The 18,281-nt window shown below is 37.1% G+C and overlaps 1 protein-coding gene and 1 pseudogene across 1 annotated transcript; both read right to left on the bottom strand.

The window, feature by feature from the left end:
* Positions 1-2,024: 2,024 nt before the first annotated feature.
* LOC120121932 lies at positions 2,025-2,564 on the bottom strand. Its single transcript, XM_039141201.1, has one exon. It carries the CDS (start codon positions 2,562-2,564, stop codon positions 2,025-2,027), a length of 540 nt encoding a protein of 179 aa, XP_038997132.1.
* Positions 2,565-14,874: 12,310 nt separating this feature from the next.
* LOC120121845 lies at positions 14,875-17,711 on the bottom strand (annotated as a pseudogene).
* Between the last annotated feature and the right edge of the window lie 570 nt (positions 17,712-18,281).

The following is an 18,281-nucleotide window of genomic DNA, read 5'->3' on the forward strand; positions in this document are numbered from 1 at the left end:
TATACATTAATTGCGCGACTGGATTGTTAATCTTCAACATCAATATTTTTTATTTAACATTTTCAGGGGCTGGAATATCAAATGTAGAAACAATAGGGCTTAGATTATGCATGAATAAGTGTGCGACGTAGATATAGAAAAAAAATGAAATCAAAAGCCTAAAGTCAACTTAGAATCTGAACAAAATCATTCACTCATCCTAGGAATATGAGCTTTAACTAGGATAATTTAAAAAAAAAATCCATATGATTTCAGCGAATTGAATTTTATAATCCGAAAGGAAAAAATCCAGATGAATATATATAGACAGTGGAATCTGGCTTTATTAATTACTAAACTGAAAAGAAAAAACCGTGCCCATTAAAGAGGGGCACAGATGTTCAAACTCTGAAGATTTAGGGTTGTTTGTTTACTTAAGAATGATTAAGCGTTGAATGATTCAGATGTTCTGTATGAATTAGTTCTGAATGTGATATGTTGTTTGATAATGACTCTGAATCATTCAGAATATACTTTGATATTGAATCATTCAGCACTGTTTTGTTGAATCATTTTGTACTGTTTTATTGAATCAGTCAGCACTGAATCATTCAGAAGTGAGAAACAAACGCGCTGAATGCTGAACGGTTCAGTATTCACTGAATGATTTCATTCAAAGCCAAACAAACAGTCCCTTGAACGAATAAACAAAACAAAACAAAAGCAAAAAAGAGCAAACGAAAAGCGCCTAAAATTTGTAGTTACATGCATGAAACCGGTTAGCCATCTTCTTTGCTTCCCATATCCAAGTGCTTATTTCTGAACGATCAATCTCCTTCGAATCTAACTTTTTTATGACTGATCTGGAATCTCCTTCTATAACAACTCTATTAAAACCGAGGTACATCGCCAATTCCATCGCATGCAGGGCCGCCTTTGCCTCCGCCATAAACGCAGTGGTGATGTTTAAATTCATGCGTCTACATGCACCTAAAAATTGTCTTTCGTTGTCTTTGATTATAATCCCTGACCAAGCAATTTTTTGGGTTTGAAGGAATTTAGCATCGAAATTAACTTTCACAGCTGGGCCAATGGCCGGTCGCCAACGAACAAGAGGAGCTTGCACCGTTACTTGAAAACCAGCATTCGCTTTTAGAAACTCCTGGCAATGGGCTTTGATGAAGGTACTCAACTCTTCACTCCTCGATATCTTCCCTTGATGAACTCGTTTATTTCTTTCGAACCATAAAGCCCATATAGTTGTCAATATTAATGGGTGCTGCGACTGCGTATATTGCTTTAACATGCATGATAACCACTCACCAAAACCAACATTAGAAAGATTAGGATGCCAATTAAAATTCATTAATTGTCAGACCTGTTGTGCAATAGGACAGTCTCTTGTAATATGCTCTGCATTTTCAAACTCCGTTTGGCATTGTGCACAGTAAGGATTGTTGGAGATGCGTCTCTGAAAAAGATTGTTGTTCGTTGGTATGTAGTTGAGCAGGAACTTCCATAATTGTAACTTGATCTTATGCTGACATGCACATTACCAAATAGCTTTCAAAACAGTAGCTTCATCAACCGAAACACCACTATGATCCAACAACAACCGATAAGCACTACGTACATTGAAAGCTCCTGATCGTTCTCCACTCCAGACTCTCATATCTTCCTGCCAGTACCGTGAAATTGGGATACTTAAGATCAAATCAGCTTCCTCCACGTTAAAATTTTGGCGAATCAGATCTTCTTTCCAAACTCTCTCGTTTTCGTCAATTAAATCTGAGACCCTATCAATCGGGTCTTGTCTAATTGAGCTGACAAGAGCGTTTATTTTCCCCGGAAGCCAATAGTCGTTCCAGATCGAAATGGAATGCCCATTACCTACCCTCCATCGAAGGCCTTTCTCAAGCAACCCCCAAGCACTCCAGTTGCTGCGCCACATGTATGACGGGGATGAACGAGTCTTGAAGTCGGAAAATTGCCAGTTGGAAAATATTTCGCCCGTAGTAGGCGACTAATCAATGAGTCAGGATTCATTAACAACCTCCATCCTTGCTTGGCCAACAAAGCAATATTAAACTTCCCATGTCTCGAAAACCGAGACCTCCATCCTCCTTCAATCTACTCAACTCCTCCCAAGAGCACCAGTGGATTCCTCTTTTGACTTCAGTTTTTTGCCACCAAAAACGGGCCGTAAGTCCTTCCAACTCTTTACACAGGGTCTCTGGCAAAAGAAAGCAGTTTATTGCATACATTGGGATGGCTTGGAGAACAGATTTTATAAAGACTTCTTTTCCCCCTTGAGATAGCACTCGAACGTTCCAACTCTGAATTCCACTGCCGAATTTATCCTTTAAATTAGCAAAAGCTCCTTTCCTTGCCCTACCTACAATAGCCGGAAGCCCAAGGTATTTCTCTGGATTCGCCGAACTCTCAACACCTAATATGCGCTTAACATCCCTTCGATTCTCCTCTATAACATTCGAGCTGAAAAAAATTCCAGACTTATCTAAATTAACAACTTGACCCGAGCACTCACCATAAACAATCAGGATCCCTTTTATTTGCCTTCTCATGCTGGAAGTATCCTCCCCAAAGATAATACTATCATCAGCAAATAAGAGATGTGAAATAGATGGAGCATACCTGTTAACCTTTACACCTTTATATTCACCCCTTGGCACCGCTCTCCGGAGTAAAGCATAATGTGTTTCGTTACATATATTAAGATTCTAGTTTTACAAAAGGTGTTGGTTCAAGTGATAAGCAATTTAATATCGTTTAAATAAGGTTTCGAGTTTGACTCCTTGTATATGCAGCTTGATATCGCTTAAGGAAGGTTTTGAGTTCGAGTCTTTGTGTATGCAGAAAATCCCTGTTGAGAGACTAACCCACCAAAATCAGGTGTGCGACGGAGTCTGTCCGGATTAATCAATGTGAAGCCTTGAAACCTGAAGTACAAAAAAAAATTCAGTTTTAAATTTAATAGTTGAAATTCAAAGTTACATAGTATGAATAAAGATGAAAAAAGAGTTGCACATGTCAAAAGTTTATATATTTGATTATCTCATTAATTATGTGAAATGATTAGATCGGAAAAAAATTATGTAATAAATATTCAGTCATCTGTAAACCTTGAGGTATTGTTTTATTCAATGTTTGTCCAATCATTCTTTTACCTGCAAATGCAATATAGGCATTGGATTTAGCAATAGGGACATTCCTCAACATATCAAAACCGACGGTCACTCCATTAGTAATAGAAGATATAAGAATTGATATGTAAAAATTACAATCATTTTCATTTTTTTTCAACGTTTTAAGAGAGTGTTTATAATTTTTTTTAAATAAAGGTCCATTTGATTTATGATTCAATTCGATGATTCAGTTGACTTTTTTTTTTGTGATATAATCAGATGGGTCTAAGCCTATGTTAAACTTTGGATTCTCTTTTTTTTAGGAATAATCCTCGAAATACTTAACATTCCATGTGCAACCAAACAAAGTTTTGATTTGGAGGCAAAGAATGTGTAAGTTAGGGTAATTAATTACGTTTGACATCCGATGCAACTAATTACTTGTTGAATGGTCTACATCAGGTAGTTAAGTATGTTCTTATCCTTAATCATGAGCGAAATGGACTCCTTTGGAACAGTTGGTAATTGAGGGGATTATTTTAGACACCAAGTTATACTTTTTTTCTATAACATATACTTCATAGTTGCATTGCTTTCACTATTTCTTTTCTCAGCAAAATGAAACTATATTATTTGATGAATAAGTTCTCGATATTCTTTTGGGTAAAACTATTTTTTTAATTTGGGTCATAGATATTTTTTTTTTCAATAATTTGGTGGGATTAAAGTGTAGTTTTGTTGAGAACTTTTTAATTAATTAATAACACACTACAAATACAATTGTTCGAACCTAAAATTACTAAAAAATAATATTTTCTTATGCTAAAGGTTATAATCATAAAAGACTGTTTAATTGGATTCATCCAACTAAAATTAGAAATCTAAATGAAAGAGGTTAGGATTGCTGGGATTGCACCATCACATAATTTTAGCATTATGCAATTGCAATTAATTGCTGGGCCTTAATATTTGTAAATTTATGAAGTCAGTTGGGGTTATTTTCTTTATTTATGCATATTTCAACTATTACTTTTATATCATATTACACACTTTTCAACAATTGTTTGAAAAGGTGTTTGGAGATAGGTCCCACTTTTAATGATAAGTATATTTAAATTTAGAGAAAATAATTTTAGTGATCAAAAATGCCTTATAATATACGATTTTAACCCAACTTTTTTTGGATTTGCCAAAATAACCAACTAAATCGCAATGCGATCGATAATTCGCAACGCGATATCCGGTATCGCAAATCAGTTTCCAGATTCGCAACGCGATTCTGACTATCGCATTGCGATTTCCCAAATTCGCGTTGCGATTTTCCTAATTCGCAATGCGAATACGTAAATCGCAATGCGAATTAGGAAAATCGCAATGCGAATACGTAAATCGCAATGCAAATCTAACTATCGCAATGCGATTTACATAGCGCCATTCGTATTAACGCGTATTTTTTTTTTCAAATTCCAAACACGAATTTCTTAATATATCGGAAACTGAACCGTCCACAGTAATCGCAACTCATAACCTCAAACCTAAAATCACAACACTCAGTCCCATCTCCATCTCTCACTCTCTACGGCGAAATCCGTCCCCATCTCCGAATATTTTCGTCCCCATCGCCGGCGAAATCCCTCACAACCATTCACGGTCAGAAATCCCCCACAATCATTCAGAAATGGAAAATCAACCTCCGAGGGTTAGTTTTTTTTAATTATTTTTATTTTGAAATTTTTGCATTATTTTAGGTTTTTCATATTGAAATTGATGATAAGTTTACTGGTAATTTCAATAATAGATTAACCATTTCACTTAGATTTCTTATTAAATTCATTCGATTGCTGCCAATACTGCTAAACTGTTTAGTTTTTAACCTTGTGAAGTTAGTATTTGTCTTTGTTTTGTCTTTTGGTTGAAGTAATGCAGAAGAAGAATAGTTTCGAGAATTAAAATCGCAACGAGAGAATCGCAAGGCAAAACCAAAATCGCATTGCGATTTTCATTTCGCGTTGCGATTTTCATTTCGCGTTGCGATTCTCTCGTTGCGATTTTCATTTCGCGTTGCGATTTTCATTCTCTCGTTGCGATTTTCATTTCAATCAAAAGAAAAAACAGTGTTGCAAATTTTAGTTTCAAGAATAAACTACTATTTATGTTTATTGTTTTTGGTATATCTTCACAGTGTAGTTTTTGGTATATCTAACTTGGTATGTTTATTGTTTTTGTAGAAATTTTTTCGGCTTCATTCACATTAAGGAATAAAGTTAGCCTAGCCACTACAATTGCTTCGAAGCTTTCACCTGCACAAAGAAAATTGTTTGAGGAAACCTGCTTCGGGCCATGGCTGAGAGTACAGCATCCGGGTAGAGATGCTAATTTGACCCATTTGTGGCTTCAGACCATGACTAGCGATCTACCCGACAGTATACAACGTGGTGAGGAAGAGATATGGTTTCATTTTCCACCGGCGTATACTTGTTTTGGGCGGAAGGAGTTCTGCTTAATCACTGGTCTACGATTCGGACACGATGATGTAGGCCAGTACACTCGTCATATCACCCGCCCATCATGGTTATCCAGGGTTTTCCTGATGAGTCAATAGAGAATCCGAACTTACACGTCGACGACCTGAAGAAATTTTTTAATAAGAAATATGGTTTTACTCGGATGAATGACGTCAATGTTGTCCGAGTATGCCTTCTACTACTTTTGTATGCCAGCTTTTTAGGCAGAGAGGCCAGACAACCTATTCCTCAGAGCTAATATTATTGGTAGAGGACCTAAATGCATGGAATCTGTTTCCGTGGGGTTCGTATATATGGAAAGCTACCTGGACTAAGTTGTCGTCTGCCTTTGATGACCTCAAAAGTTTGCGTGGCGATGGGTCGAAATACACTTTGTCAGACTTTGTTTGGGCCTTTAAGGTAAGAATTTCTATATAATGTTTTCAAAATTATAATTAATTATTTAACAATTACTAATGTTTGTTATTATATTGTTTGTAGATTTGGATATTCGAGGCTTTCCCCAGCATGCGGACATATGCATTAAAAACTTCAAATGATATTCCTAGGGCTATTTCCTGGAAGAGGAAACGTCTGTTGGATTGGGAAGACTTAATACCATATGCAACAATAAATAATGTAAGTTAACACAAATACTATCATATATAAACAAGTTATTAATAGTAGACATTTAACTTTGTTTGAGTTTTTATATTTTTAGGAGGCCAACACTCCATTAATGAGACTGACACCCACGGAGGCTGAGCTTGCCACTGATTGGTGGCAAGCTAGTCAGCGTTTTCTTGATGGCACGAATGATGAGCAGCCTCCACATCGAGAGCCATCACCTCACCCAGAGCCATCACATGATCGACCCGACTATACACCTCTACAACGAGAGCCATCACCTATCCCGTCATATCATCGAGCCTATTCTCTACCATCACCTCATGATAGGCGACTGGAAAAGATGCCACGACTTCTATCTCCCTGTTCTCCACCTCCACGGGATGAGTCAAGGGAGTTACGTGATGAGGTCAATGCCTTACGTGAGGAGATCGGTACTCTACGCGATAACGATGATGCATGGCGTGTGGAGGTGTCTACTTTACGTGGTGAGGTTACCGCTCTACGTGAGATGGTAGTATCGTTGCAGAATGAGGTTCATACTCTATGCAACGAGGTAAGTTTAAGATTTTCCATATTTAACTTGATGATAAATTTACTCGTAATTTCACTTAGATTAACCATTTCACTTAGATTGCTTAGTAAATTTATTCGGTTGCTGCCAATACTGCTAAACTGTTTATTAACACTGTGAAGTTAGTATTTGTCTTTTGTTTTGTCTTTTGGTTGAAGTAAATTTATTCGGTTGCTGCCAATTCGGCTAAACTGTGTATTCTTTAACACTGTGAAGTTAGTATTTGTCTTTGTTTTATCTTTTGGTTGAAAGTAAATTTGTTCGGTTGCTGCCAATTCTGCTAAACTGTGTATTCTTTAACACTGTGAAGTTAGTATTTGTCTTTGTTTTTTCTTTTGGTTGAAAGTAAATTTGTTCGTTTGCTGCCAATTCTGCTAAACTGTGTATTTTTTAATACTCTGAAGTTAGTATTTGTCTTTGTTTTGTCTTTTGGTTGAAGTAATGCAATCCATTCAAGTTTCAATTTGCATAAGAAGAAGAAATAGTTTATTCTTGAAACTATATTTTAGTAACACTGTTTGTCTTTTGGTTGAAATGAAAATCGCAACGAGAGAATGAAAATCGCAACGCGAAACGAAAATCGCAACGAGAGAATCGCAACGCGAAATGAAAATCGCAACGACAAAATCGCAACGCGAAACCAAAAATCGCAACGCGAAACTATAATCGCGTTGCGATTTTAATTTCGCATTGCGATTCTCTCGTTGCGATTTTTATTTTGCGTTGCGATTTTCGTTTTGCGTTGCGATTTTCATTCTCTCGTTGCGATTTTCATTTCGCGTTGCGATAGTCAATTTTCACGTTGCGATTTTAAGTTCCAGAAACTATTCTTCTGCAAATTGAAACTTGAATGAATTGCATTACTTCAACCAATAGACAAAGACAAATACTAAGTTGACAGTGTTGCAAGTTTGAAACATATTTGCCTTTGTTATCTGATGCATTTTGTGAACTATGATAGAATAATGACTTGGGTGAATTCAATGCAAGTTTGAAACATATTTGTCTTTGTTTTCACTGTTTAAATATCATGTCTGTTTATTTACTGATTTTTGTATTTAATTATTTAGCTGCCCGATAAGGTGGAAGCTTTACGTCGGGTTTTTCTTGCACGACAGAGTTCACGCATCAGACGGCGTGCACGTGCTATTAAGTCTCCGTACACCCCAATAGTGCAAAGACACCGCAAGAAGAAGTCCGATTCGCCTGTTATCCCTCAAGAGTCCACTCCTATCGTTGAAGAGGCCTTATCATTCCTCGAGAGTCCCCTCCCACCGTTCAAGAGGCCACTGTCATCGTTGAAGAGGTCCCTCCCACCATTCAAGAGCCCGATTCACATGGCGTCATATGTAAGATTCTTGAGAAACCCTCTGACGTGCCGGACATGATGGATTCAAGTTGGCTCTCGTATGAGTTACCGGCCAGTACCATACCGGTATCTGAAGTGGAGAGGAGACAACTACCGGACACAATTCTGGATAACACCCTTTGGGCTAAGACCGCAGTTGATTTTTATCTACATGAGCGGAGCCAGGGGTGTTTCACTGACATATGCAAGCTCAACGATGATATCTATTTGTTGCTTGATCGGTCTTGGTGGGGCGTATTATTAGGGGTCGAAGACAATGGCTATTTCGATGGAGGGGTAAGTCTTATATTTTTCTTATATTTCAATTTGATTATTTTTTTAAATTTATGTAAGTTACTAATATATGTCTTTTTTTGTAAAACAACATATCGATGCGTGGGTGTCACGTCTTCTAATAATTAGGAAACTTAAGGAAAATAAAAGAAATACACGATATACAATTATGCCGACGTCTTTTAACGTCGTTCACTTGAAGAATCAACAAGATGAATTATTTGCGTTGGGCAATGGAAAAGCTAAACTTTATCATGCATGGTGGGAGGTCGATAAGGTTAGTATTTATTTTAGATTGAGTTTAAATGTATTCATAAATAAGTGCGCAAATGAATGAATTATTACTTATGATTGCAGGTGTTTATCCCTGTTTTGGAACGTAAACATTGGCTTCTCGTCGAGCTTCAGCTCCCATCCCTTAAGGCAATAGTATATGACAGCATGATAAATTACATATCATTGGCTGATTTAAGAGATATTATTAAGGGATGAAGCTCTCATTTGGCTAAATTCTTGGATGCGATAAATTATTGGACTCGTTCTGGAAACAAGAAGCCAAAGAAGCTTAATATTACAGTTAGCAGAGACGAGACTGCACCACAACAAACGAAAGGACCTAGAGGGGATTATGGTCCTCTTGTATGCTTGGCGTTGGAGCGTTTGATCACAGGAAGTATAAAGTATCTACCTCCCACCGATAAAGATAGAGCTGCAGTAGGCTTGTGGTTTCGGCATTATATGGCTAGATCGATATATACGAGACGCTGCCTACCTGCATCCGCGTTATAAAAATGTCCATAAACAATTGGTAAGTTTATAGGCTTGTGGTTTGAAAATGTTTGGTTAAGTACCTAGAATTCAATAATTTGTTGTTTGTAGGTTTTAGATGTGTAGAAAGTGTTGTTTGAGCAAATGTTTGGTTTCTGTAGGTTAATCTCATAAGTGAGCTGCGTGAAAATGATGTATGGCTGCAAAAGTTGATTCAATAGTAGATGAGGAAATAAGAATTATTGCTTATTTTTTTATTGTTTAATTGATTTGTAAAAGATGATTTGTAAAAGTTGATTTGTTTAATTGATGTGAACATAATTCTTATTTGTGCTTGTTTAATTGATTGAAATGAAATGGTTGATTTTATTGATTTCAATCTGCATTATGTTGAAGGAAAAAATTACTATCGCAATGCGAAATGAAAATCGCAACGCAAAATGCAAATCGCAACGACAAAATCGCAACGCGAATCTAAATTTTCGTTGCGATTTTCATTTCGCTTTGCGATTCCCTCGTTGCGATTTTCATTTCGCATTGCGATTCTCTCGTTGCGATTTTCATTTCGCATTGCGATTCTCTCGTTGCGATTTTCATTTCGCATTGCGATAGTCATTTCCGCTTTGCGATAGACATTAAGATGATTGCGAACGTCATTTCCGTGTTGCGATAGTCAAATGAATGCCTAATAAATGATAACAACTGAACAGATCATAGCAATTTTCAAACTCAAGTTACTAATACATGCCTAACTGAAAATGTTAAAAGTTCACACATAAAATCCACATAATACAACGTTTGCATTTAAAAATCACCTAAGTTAACAGTCCCAAAAGGTGAAGCCGGTTGTGATTGGGATTTTAAAGATGATTGCGATTTTGATTGCCTTTTGCTTGACACCATATGAGCTTTGGATTTTGATGAGGATCCATATTTTGGTAGAGGAAAAGATGATTGTGATGGCACTGGTGATCCACATGTCAACGTTGTATGACCACTTTCCTTGCACCGACTACATGTCGATCTCTTCTTCTCTTCACCCTTAGACGGTATACGATCGTGACTTTTTGGTCGGCCAAGTAGCCTTCTGTCCATGGCTGGTGGCAAAACTGTTTGTAAGTCATCTGGTATGTCCCACTCAGAAGGATGTGGAATAGGGTAGACAATCTCGCCATAAGTCTGTCGATATACTTCTTTAGTGTAGCAATCCATAGTGTATGCGCTTGAATCATCTTGGTTTAGATGAAGAGAAACTTTTATAACATGGCCACACGGATAACCAGATGTTTGCCATTTCATACAACTACACGTCTTTACATTTAGATCGACAAGCCCATTTAAGTTATTATCCAGTACTTTAAACAAAGTGTTTGAACATGGTTCAACTCTCCATGATCTTGACTTCACAACACGTTTCGTTATCTTTTTTTCTGTCCATGGTGTAACACGATGTTCCAATGTTCCTGTAAATTTAAATAAATAATACTTAGAAAAATATATGGTAAGTTACGAATTTAAAGAAATAATACCTGCATGGTTTCTTTTCTTGTAGTACCACTGTTGAATAGAGGCTCGAAAAAACTCCATTAACATAGTAATGGGTAATTTTTGGGAATGACGACTTAGAGCGTTGATTGATTCTGCACTATTAGACGTCATGAAACCATATCTTGCTCCAAGTTGATGTACTCTTGACCATCTTTCAAACCCGACATCTTCTAGTGTTTGAGCACACTGAGGCAAAACACGTCTTAAACACTTTATATGCTTATTAAAATCCACTTCCCGATAAGCTTTTACAGCCTTCCAGTATGTCCATTTGTGATTTTTTATACCAGCAGACCTTGATTTTAGATTTCAATACAAATGAACACCATTCTAACAACGTTGTCAATTGAGTTTGCCCTATCGGATATGATTGTCAGATTGCTAATAGGACCTATGCAATCCCTAAGATGCCCCATAAACCATGTCCATGAATCAGAGGTTTCAGATTTTCCAACCCCGTAAGCTATTGGCAGTATCCCATTTTTAGCATCCATGGCTACTGCTAATAAGTTTACTCCAAGGTATCGACCTTTTAAATGTGTTCCGTCAACTATAATAACTGGGCGCATGCAATTAATAAACGAATGAATCTACAAAATCATATACACAAGAAATATAATCATTTAAATGTGAAATGCATGTAACTAACAAAAATGAGTCAACAAAATTATATTGATTTACTAACCGCAGCACCAATGGCGATAAACAGCAACTCAAAGCGTCCATCTCTATCTGTTTTGATATGAGTTACCGACCCAAGATTTTTCAGCTTTAAATTGTGACAATAAGCCGGCAGTTGGGCAAACAATGCTTCTGGCGACCCCCTCAACAATTCCAAGGCATAACATTTGGCTCTCCAAGCTTGAGAATATGAGATACTAATCTTGAACCGAGCATTCATGTCAGTCATAATTTCATGTCCCCGATATACCCTACCATTCAAAAACATTAACTCAGCCAGAAAACCACCCAACACCTTTTTGTTTGCCTATCTATGGTGAGGAAAAACTTGGGTTCTTGAACATGTATGTTTATCAATAAAAGTCCTAACTTGAAACATTTCACAATCTTTTATCCTCTTTGCAATCATATGCCACATACAGTTTTTTTCAATCATACACCTTGTTTCGAAACGATCTTTGCTTGATTTGTTAACTTTTAGTTGATAGCCATCTTCCACACATTTCGTATACAAAGCTATCTTCAAGTCTTCCTTTGTATCAAAACAATCATCTTTCTTGATACGAATAATTTTTGTGTGACAATCAACTGCTATCTTTACCAACTCTTCTTCCGGTATCTGAAGTAATTCTGGCATATTCCAGTTATACTCCCGTGGCATTTTCTTCGGGGACTTTTCTTTGGGGATTTCTTCTTCTTCTTTTTCTTCTTCAGTGTTATATGAATTACAGAATGGATGTTCAACATGTTCATTGACAGTCGTAACTTCCTCCTCATTATCATCAACAACATCTTCCTCGGCAACGGCTGTTTCATCATCAAAATTCGAGTATTGACCAATATCAAAATCATTACACGCAGGGTATGTTTCTTCTTCTGAAAAATCATCAAAATCCGAGTATTGACCAAGATCAAAGTCCGGGTATTGACCAAGATCAAATTTCGAATACTGACTAGTACTCACAATTTTTTTTGTTGGCTCATCATCGTCTAACTGGTCAATACGAAAATCGGAATTTGGTGCTGAAAGTTGATTGGGATTTGGATTAGGGAAAGGTTGTGGGTTTTAAGATTGTGTTTGGTATTGGAAATGTGGTGAAACAATATTTGCTTGGTGATGAAATTGTGGTGGAACCATTAAATTTTGAGCACCATAAACTGGGGTTGAAAAACTTAGTTGATTACTACCCGCTACTGACCCAACTTCACTACTTCTAGGTTCAACAACATACAATGTAACATCATCACTTGAAACACTAATGTAAGCAATGAATCGTTCAACATCTCATTCTCGATTAACAAATAAACTTTACCATTTCTCTGATAAGATAGCCTAAATCCACTTAGGGGCTCTAAATTCAATTTATTTGCAGCACGTAACATTAGAGTTTCATAAGTTAACTTTTTTAATGATAGTTTTAGTTGAAGATTCATGGGTAAAGGCATATATTGTAAAACACCATGAACATTCTCTCATGACCCTCCAAAACACAAATCTATCCAAACATGATCAACATTAGATGATTTCATTATTGTAAATTAATTTACTAAACAAACGAGCTGCGAAACTAAAACATGTTGCCGGATGGGGAAGGATGTCGTTGGATATAGGAACGGATGTCGCCGGAGAGAGTGATAGATGGAGATGGAATGAGTTGCGATTTAGGGATTTAGGTTATGAGTTGCTGCTGCTGCGTATTTATATACCCAAAACATTTGTGTTGCGAAATTAAAACCTGTTGTGAATTCAGAAATCGAGTTGCGAATTTGAAATTCAGTATTGCGATAGTCAGAATATCGTTGCGATTTACTAAATCGCAATGCGATTACGTAAATCGAAGTGCGAATTAGGAAAATCGCAATGCGATTACGTAAATCGCAATGCGAATTAGGAAAATCGCAATGCGATTACGTAAATCGCAATGCGATTATGTATTCGCATTGCGATTTACGTAATCGCATTGCGATTTTCGTAATTCGCATTGCGATTTTCCTAATTCGCATTGCGATTTACGTATTCACATTGCGAATTAGGAAAATCGCAACGCGAATTTGGGAAATCGCAATGCGATAGTCAGAATCGCGTTGCGAATCTGGAAACTGATTTGCGATACCGGAGATCGCGTTGCGAATTATCGATCGCATTACGATTTAGTTGGTCATTTTGGCAAATCCAAAAATAGTTGGTTAAAATTGTATATTATAAGGCATTTTTGGTTATTGAGGTTATTTTCTCTTAAATTTATGGTAGAATACACAAATGGTCTCAAAAAATTTAGGATATTGTTTTATTAATTCTCTAACTATTAAAAGTTATAAAATAATCTTCAAATATAACTCGATGTTTTGTGAGGCTCCCAACGATTAAAAGTTATAAAATGATCAACTAACTATTCATATATTCCAAACACATCCTTTATCATTAAAAAAAATTGACGACCGAGTTAGACATTAATCTATCTACGAGACATGATAAAACCTTATTCCAAAACTATTTTGAGTTATATTTTGTGGATTGACTCTTAGTTTATATTATCATCAAACCAATGCTTGAAATAATATGTTGTAGAGCCAATGTTTGAAATTAACGATGCCAACAATCATTATAAAAAAAACCATATTTTTATCACATCCCAATCGAATGGCCATTTTATAATTTTTAATTGTCAATGGATTCAACAAAATTGCATCACATAGTCAATAGATCATTTGTATACTTTATCATAAATTACATTATGTAATATAATATTGAACCATAAACATCCAAAATCCAGGTAACTCGGTTCATGAGAATTTGGGCTCTGAGAAACAACATGATGAGGTGGAACATTCCACTATCAATGGAAAACGCTTTTAACAGTAATAAAGAAGGCGGCACCTATGTTAAAGCATGTAAAAGAAAAAGGGAAAAGAGGATGATAGAGGAAAGTAAATCACATGGGATTGAGTTTTGGAGGGAAACTGAGTTTAGCTGAGCTGAGCTTTCCACTCGTGCCAACTTGTAATGATAGATACTTTCACACAAATTGGCCTTTGCTGTTTCATGACTTTTGGGGCATTATCTTAAACATATATATGCTTGTCGGACTGGGATGGATGCTTTCAAAGTAATGGTGGGCCCGCATGATGGTCAAGGGAACATCACGGTGGTGAAGTTTCAAAAGATAATCCTGGCCTGGATGCTTGCTGTCACTCACCATGACATGGAAATGGGTGCCACTCACATAACAAAACTAAAAAACACTAGCCTAGGTGTTAATCTCAAGGTTTTATACATTGAATATGCACAACATGGGTGAAAAAGAGACGTTAACACAAGATTAATTTATTCAAAATGATGGGTGAACAGTTCAACATGTCCATCATGAGCGTTAAAAACATGAACATGAAAACACGAGATGGTGAAAAAGAAACAGCTAGTTCCACCTAATATCTTATTTACCATGCCTTTTAGGTCTAAACAATCACCATATAAAGATACAGTAACATTATAAACTAGACATATGCCGTCAAACCCATGCTAACCAGCAGCAGTACCCTTTATACTGCCACGTTATATTCAATTATCATTGAAGTTGGTAAGGCTATGCTCTACCATGAAGCAAGCAAGGAAGGTAACCTAAAAAATAACCTCCATTAGTTCATCCCTATCTGGAAAACTGAGCACCAACTCCGTAGTTGGATTCTGCTTTGAGAGTGTAAAGATTCATACAGATCCATTGAAAGTTGGAACCTGTGAATGCTTATGCTCGATTTACAGATTAATAGAGGCATATATCTATATATGTAACCAAAAAATGGCTTCTACCTTGTAACCTCTCTAAGGGGTTAGTCATCTGGTCTGCACTAGCTACCGATATGAACAACTGCCAGTCACTCCATCAGGCTTCCTTCCTCCAAATCATGCTGTTAGCCATGCCATCTTGTGCTTTTTGTAGGGCAGCTACTTTGGCACGATGTGCTGCTGATGCAATTGCGCTTTTCCCTCTCTCATCCTGAGGGTGTTCACAGGTTTCACTGATAGACCCGGACTCAAATCACCTGGAGGGATAAAACAATCAACAGAAAGACCCGGTATGTTAAAGGCAACCTCTTCAATCGTCCATGTTTCTTCCATCCTTGTTTTCGTGTGGCTCATCGCAACTTCTCCAAACCTGAAAAGTGTAACAACAGATCGTCCAGAATGTGCTATCATGATACCTTCAACAGGACGGTAATCTTCAAGAAATGAATTGATTGTTGTTTCCCAATAAACAGCATCGCCACCATTAGATTGGATGCGGGTCAGATGTGAATCTTCCATTTGAATAAGAAGTCCAGTCTTTTGACTAAAGTAGCCAAATAAAATATGCCTGATGATCTCTGCAGGGCCCTCACTTCTTGCCTTCAGTGTCTGCGAATCAGTACAAAGCTTGACGATGAAGCAATCCTCACCATTGATCTTTTTTTCTCCTATGCATCTTGCATCAGCAAACATACTAGCCGTAGTTCTAGGATCAAGACCCTGATGCAAGAACAATAAACCCCAAATAAAATATCAGAAAAAAAAAGAACAATGCTATGTTATAACATAAACCGTTAGTAAGAATATGGAATCTCGCCTGCAGTGCACGACGCAGGGGTCTAACAGGCCCCTTTGCAGAGTGCGCACCAAGCCAAGGTGTGTGCCTCCAGACAAGCTTACCATTACAGCCAGCATGAACCTTGCTGCCCCCGACAGCAAGCTCAACATACCACATGTCCGGGTTCATTTGCCAGAGTACAAACCTTCCAGACTCTGCACCATTAGAGCAATTTCGGTTCCTAACGGTCCTCGTCGAAGTTTCATATTCACAAGCTACCATTTTGAGCTTTCCCATTGCATACCCATTTCGAATGGAGTTTTGCAGCTTCTGCCCGCCAGAAGCAGCTGTGTACTGCTGCAATATGTACTGAGCAGAGGAAGCTTCCTGCACAATACCGAATATAACAAGACGCATTACTAAATCTATGAATTTTATCACTAGAGAACCTAATATTGATCAAACGAGAAACTTCCCCAACATGTAGTTTTGTGTCTCTGCATTTGCACAAGACAAAGCTCTCTCAGAATCTCTCATTAACACCCAGTTGCTGCTCAGCAGTTCTAATTATATATTGTTATCTGATAAAGTATTAAATAGTTAGGAGCCAAGAAAATTATATATTTCTTCATGGATTTTTCCTTCAGTTTCTTGCTAAGCAAACAATTGGAATAACTCGAGATTTAGTAAAAGGTATCTACAACACGTGGAAGAAGCTTAAAAGCAAAAAAAAAAAAACATATAACACTCTATTGATTTATATCCATTAACGCCATCAAATCTAACGCAAATCACGGAGTTAGCTCAAAATCTAAATCAACGAAACTCGTAAGAAACACTCTAAAAACTCCTCCTGCCACACTCAAATAAAGATAAAATAAACTCCAACCAAACTTTCATTTCTGCCAAAAAAGGAAGCTCATAAGTTGTTTTGATTCCCATTTTCCGAGGAAATGAAGCAATGCTATAAGCTGAAGAAGTAGGAGGGGGAGAGAGAGGGAGGGAAAAAGGGGACTCACAATGGGAGTGTCTTTGATGCTCAAAAGCGGCAAAGGGTCAGCAGAGCTAACATGAACGGGAGCCAAAGGAGTACCCATGACACCAAGCAACAACCTTAGATCGGACCTCCTATAATTCATTGAAGCAACCGATGGAGTCCTCGATAACTGCCCTTTAACCCATTGTCCCAGCCCTGACCCGACCCGCTTCGAGTCCCCGACTTTCCCTCCATCCGGATCCGGACCTTCCATGAGCGGCGCTAATGCTTCACCGACTGGCCTGAAACTCCCGGATCTCACGATCAAGGACTCCGGTTGAGCCACGTAAGCGGCTCCATGGCGGTTGTTTTTGTTTATCCGGAATAGACTGGCCATGGGTGAACGGGCTCTGGCAGAGCTGTTGGACCTAGAACGCGAAGGAGAAAGCCCGTGAACTACTTCCTCTTTGAGAGCAGAGAAGAAACCTTGCTTTCCCTCCATTGCTGATCAGATTTTTCACCAAAGAGATGAAAAAAAAAAGGGCCTGTATCGTTGAAGAAAGAAAGGGGTTGAGAAAAAAGCGTTTAGAGAAGGAAAAGAGAGAAGGGAAGTTCCTTCATACAGTGAGACAGTTAAAGAGAAGAGAGAAAGAGAGAGAGAGAGAGGGATGGAGGGTTCTTCTACAGTTTATGGTGTTCCTTACTGTTTATAAGCCAGTTGCACTTTAGAAACTAATCCTACGAGAATGAAATGACTGCTAAATATATAAGAGAAAAAGGAATTAGGAATGTGACCCCTCACGTCCCTTTTTCTCAATAATGTTTGCAATTTGAGTTTTTCTTTTAAGCAACCAAAATAATCTCAGTATTAATTCTGAATTTAAAAATAATACTTTTTAAAAAAAATATTTAAATTTTATTCATGTGCAGTTTAAACTACACAAATTTAGATTATAAAGAAAAATAAAAAAATCCTTAATCATTAGATTTACTATAAAGATTTAAATAATGATTTTGATACATTCATATATTTATTATCATTTTTCATACAATATTATATTTATGATATTCAATTTTACCACATTCTAATGTAGTTAATCCTGATTTTACTCTTGGTAGTTTAATCAAACATAAACATGAGATCAATTTCCTTAAATAGTTTCAGAGGATTATAAGATAATATTTATTCAAAATATTTTTCTTAATTATTAATAATGTACGTACACCATGTAAAGGTAATCAAGGAGAACAACATTTATTTTTTAACCCATGTG

The sequence above is a fragment of the Hibiscus syriacus genome, unplaced genomic scaffold (assembly GCF_006381635.1).
Source record: "Hibiscus syriacus cultivar Baekdansim isolate YM2019G1 unplaced genomic scaffold, ASM638163v2 tig00110383_pilon, whole genome shotgun sequence".
NCBI classification, from domain to species: domain Eukaryota; kingdom Viridiplantae; phylum Streptophyta; class Magnoliopsida; order Malvales; family Malvaceae; genus Hibiscus; species Hibiscus syriacus.

Coding starts and splice junctions, on each gene's coding strand:
- LOC120121932 (XM_039141201.1), bottom strand. CDS start 2,564: ATGAGAAGGCAAATAAAAGGGATCCTGATTGTTTATGGTGAGTGCTCG.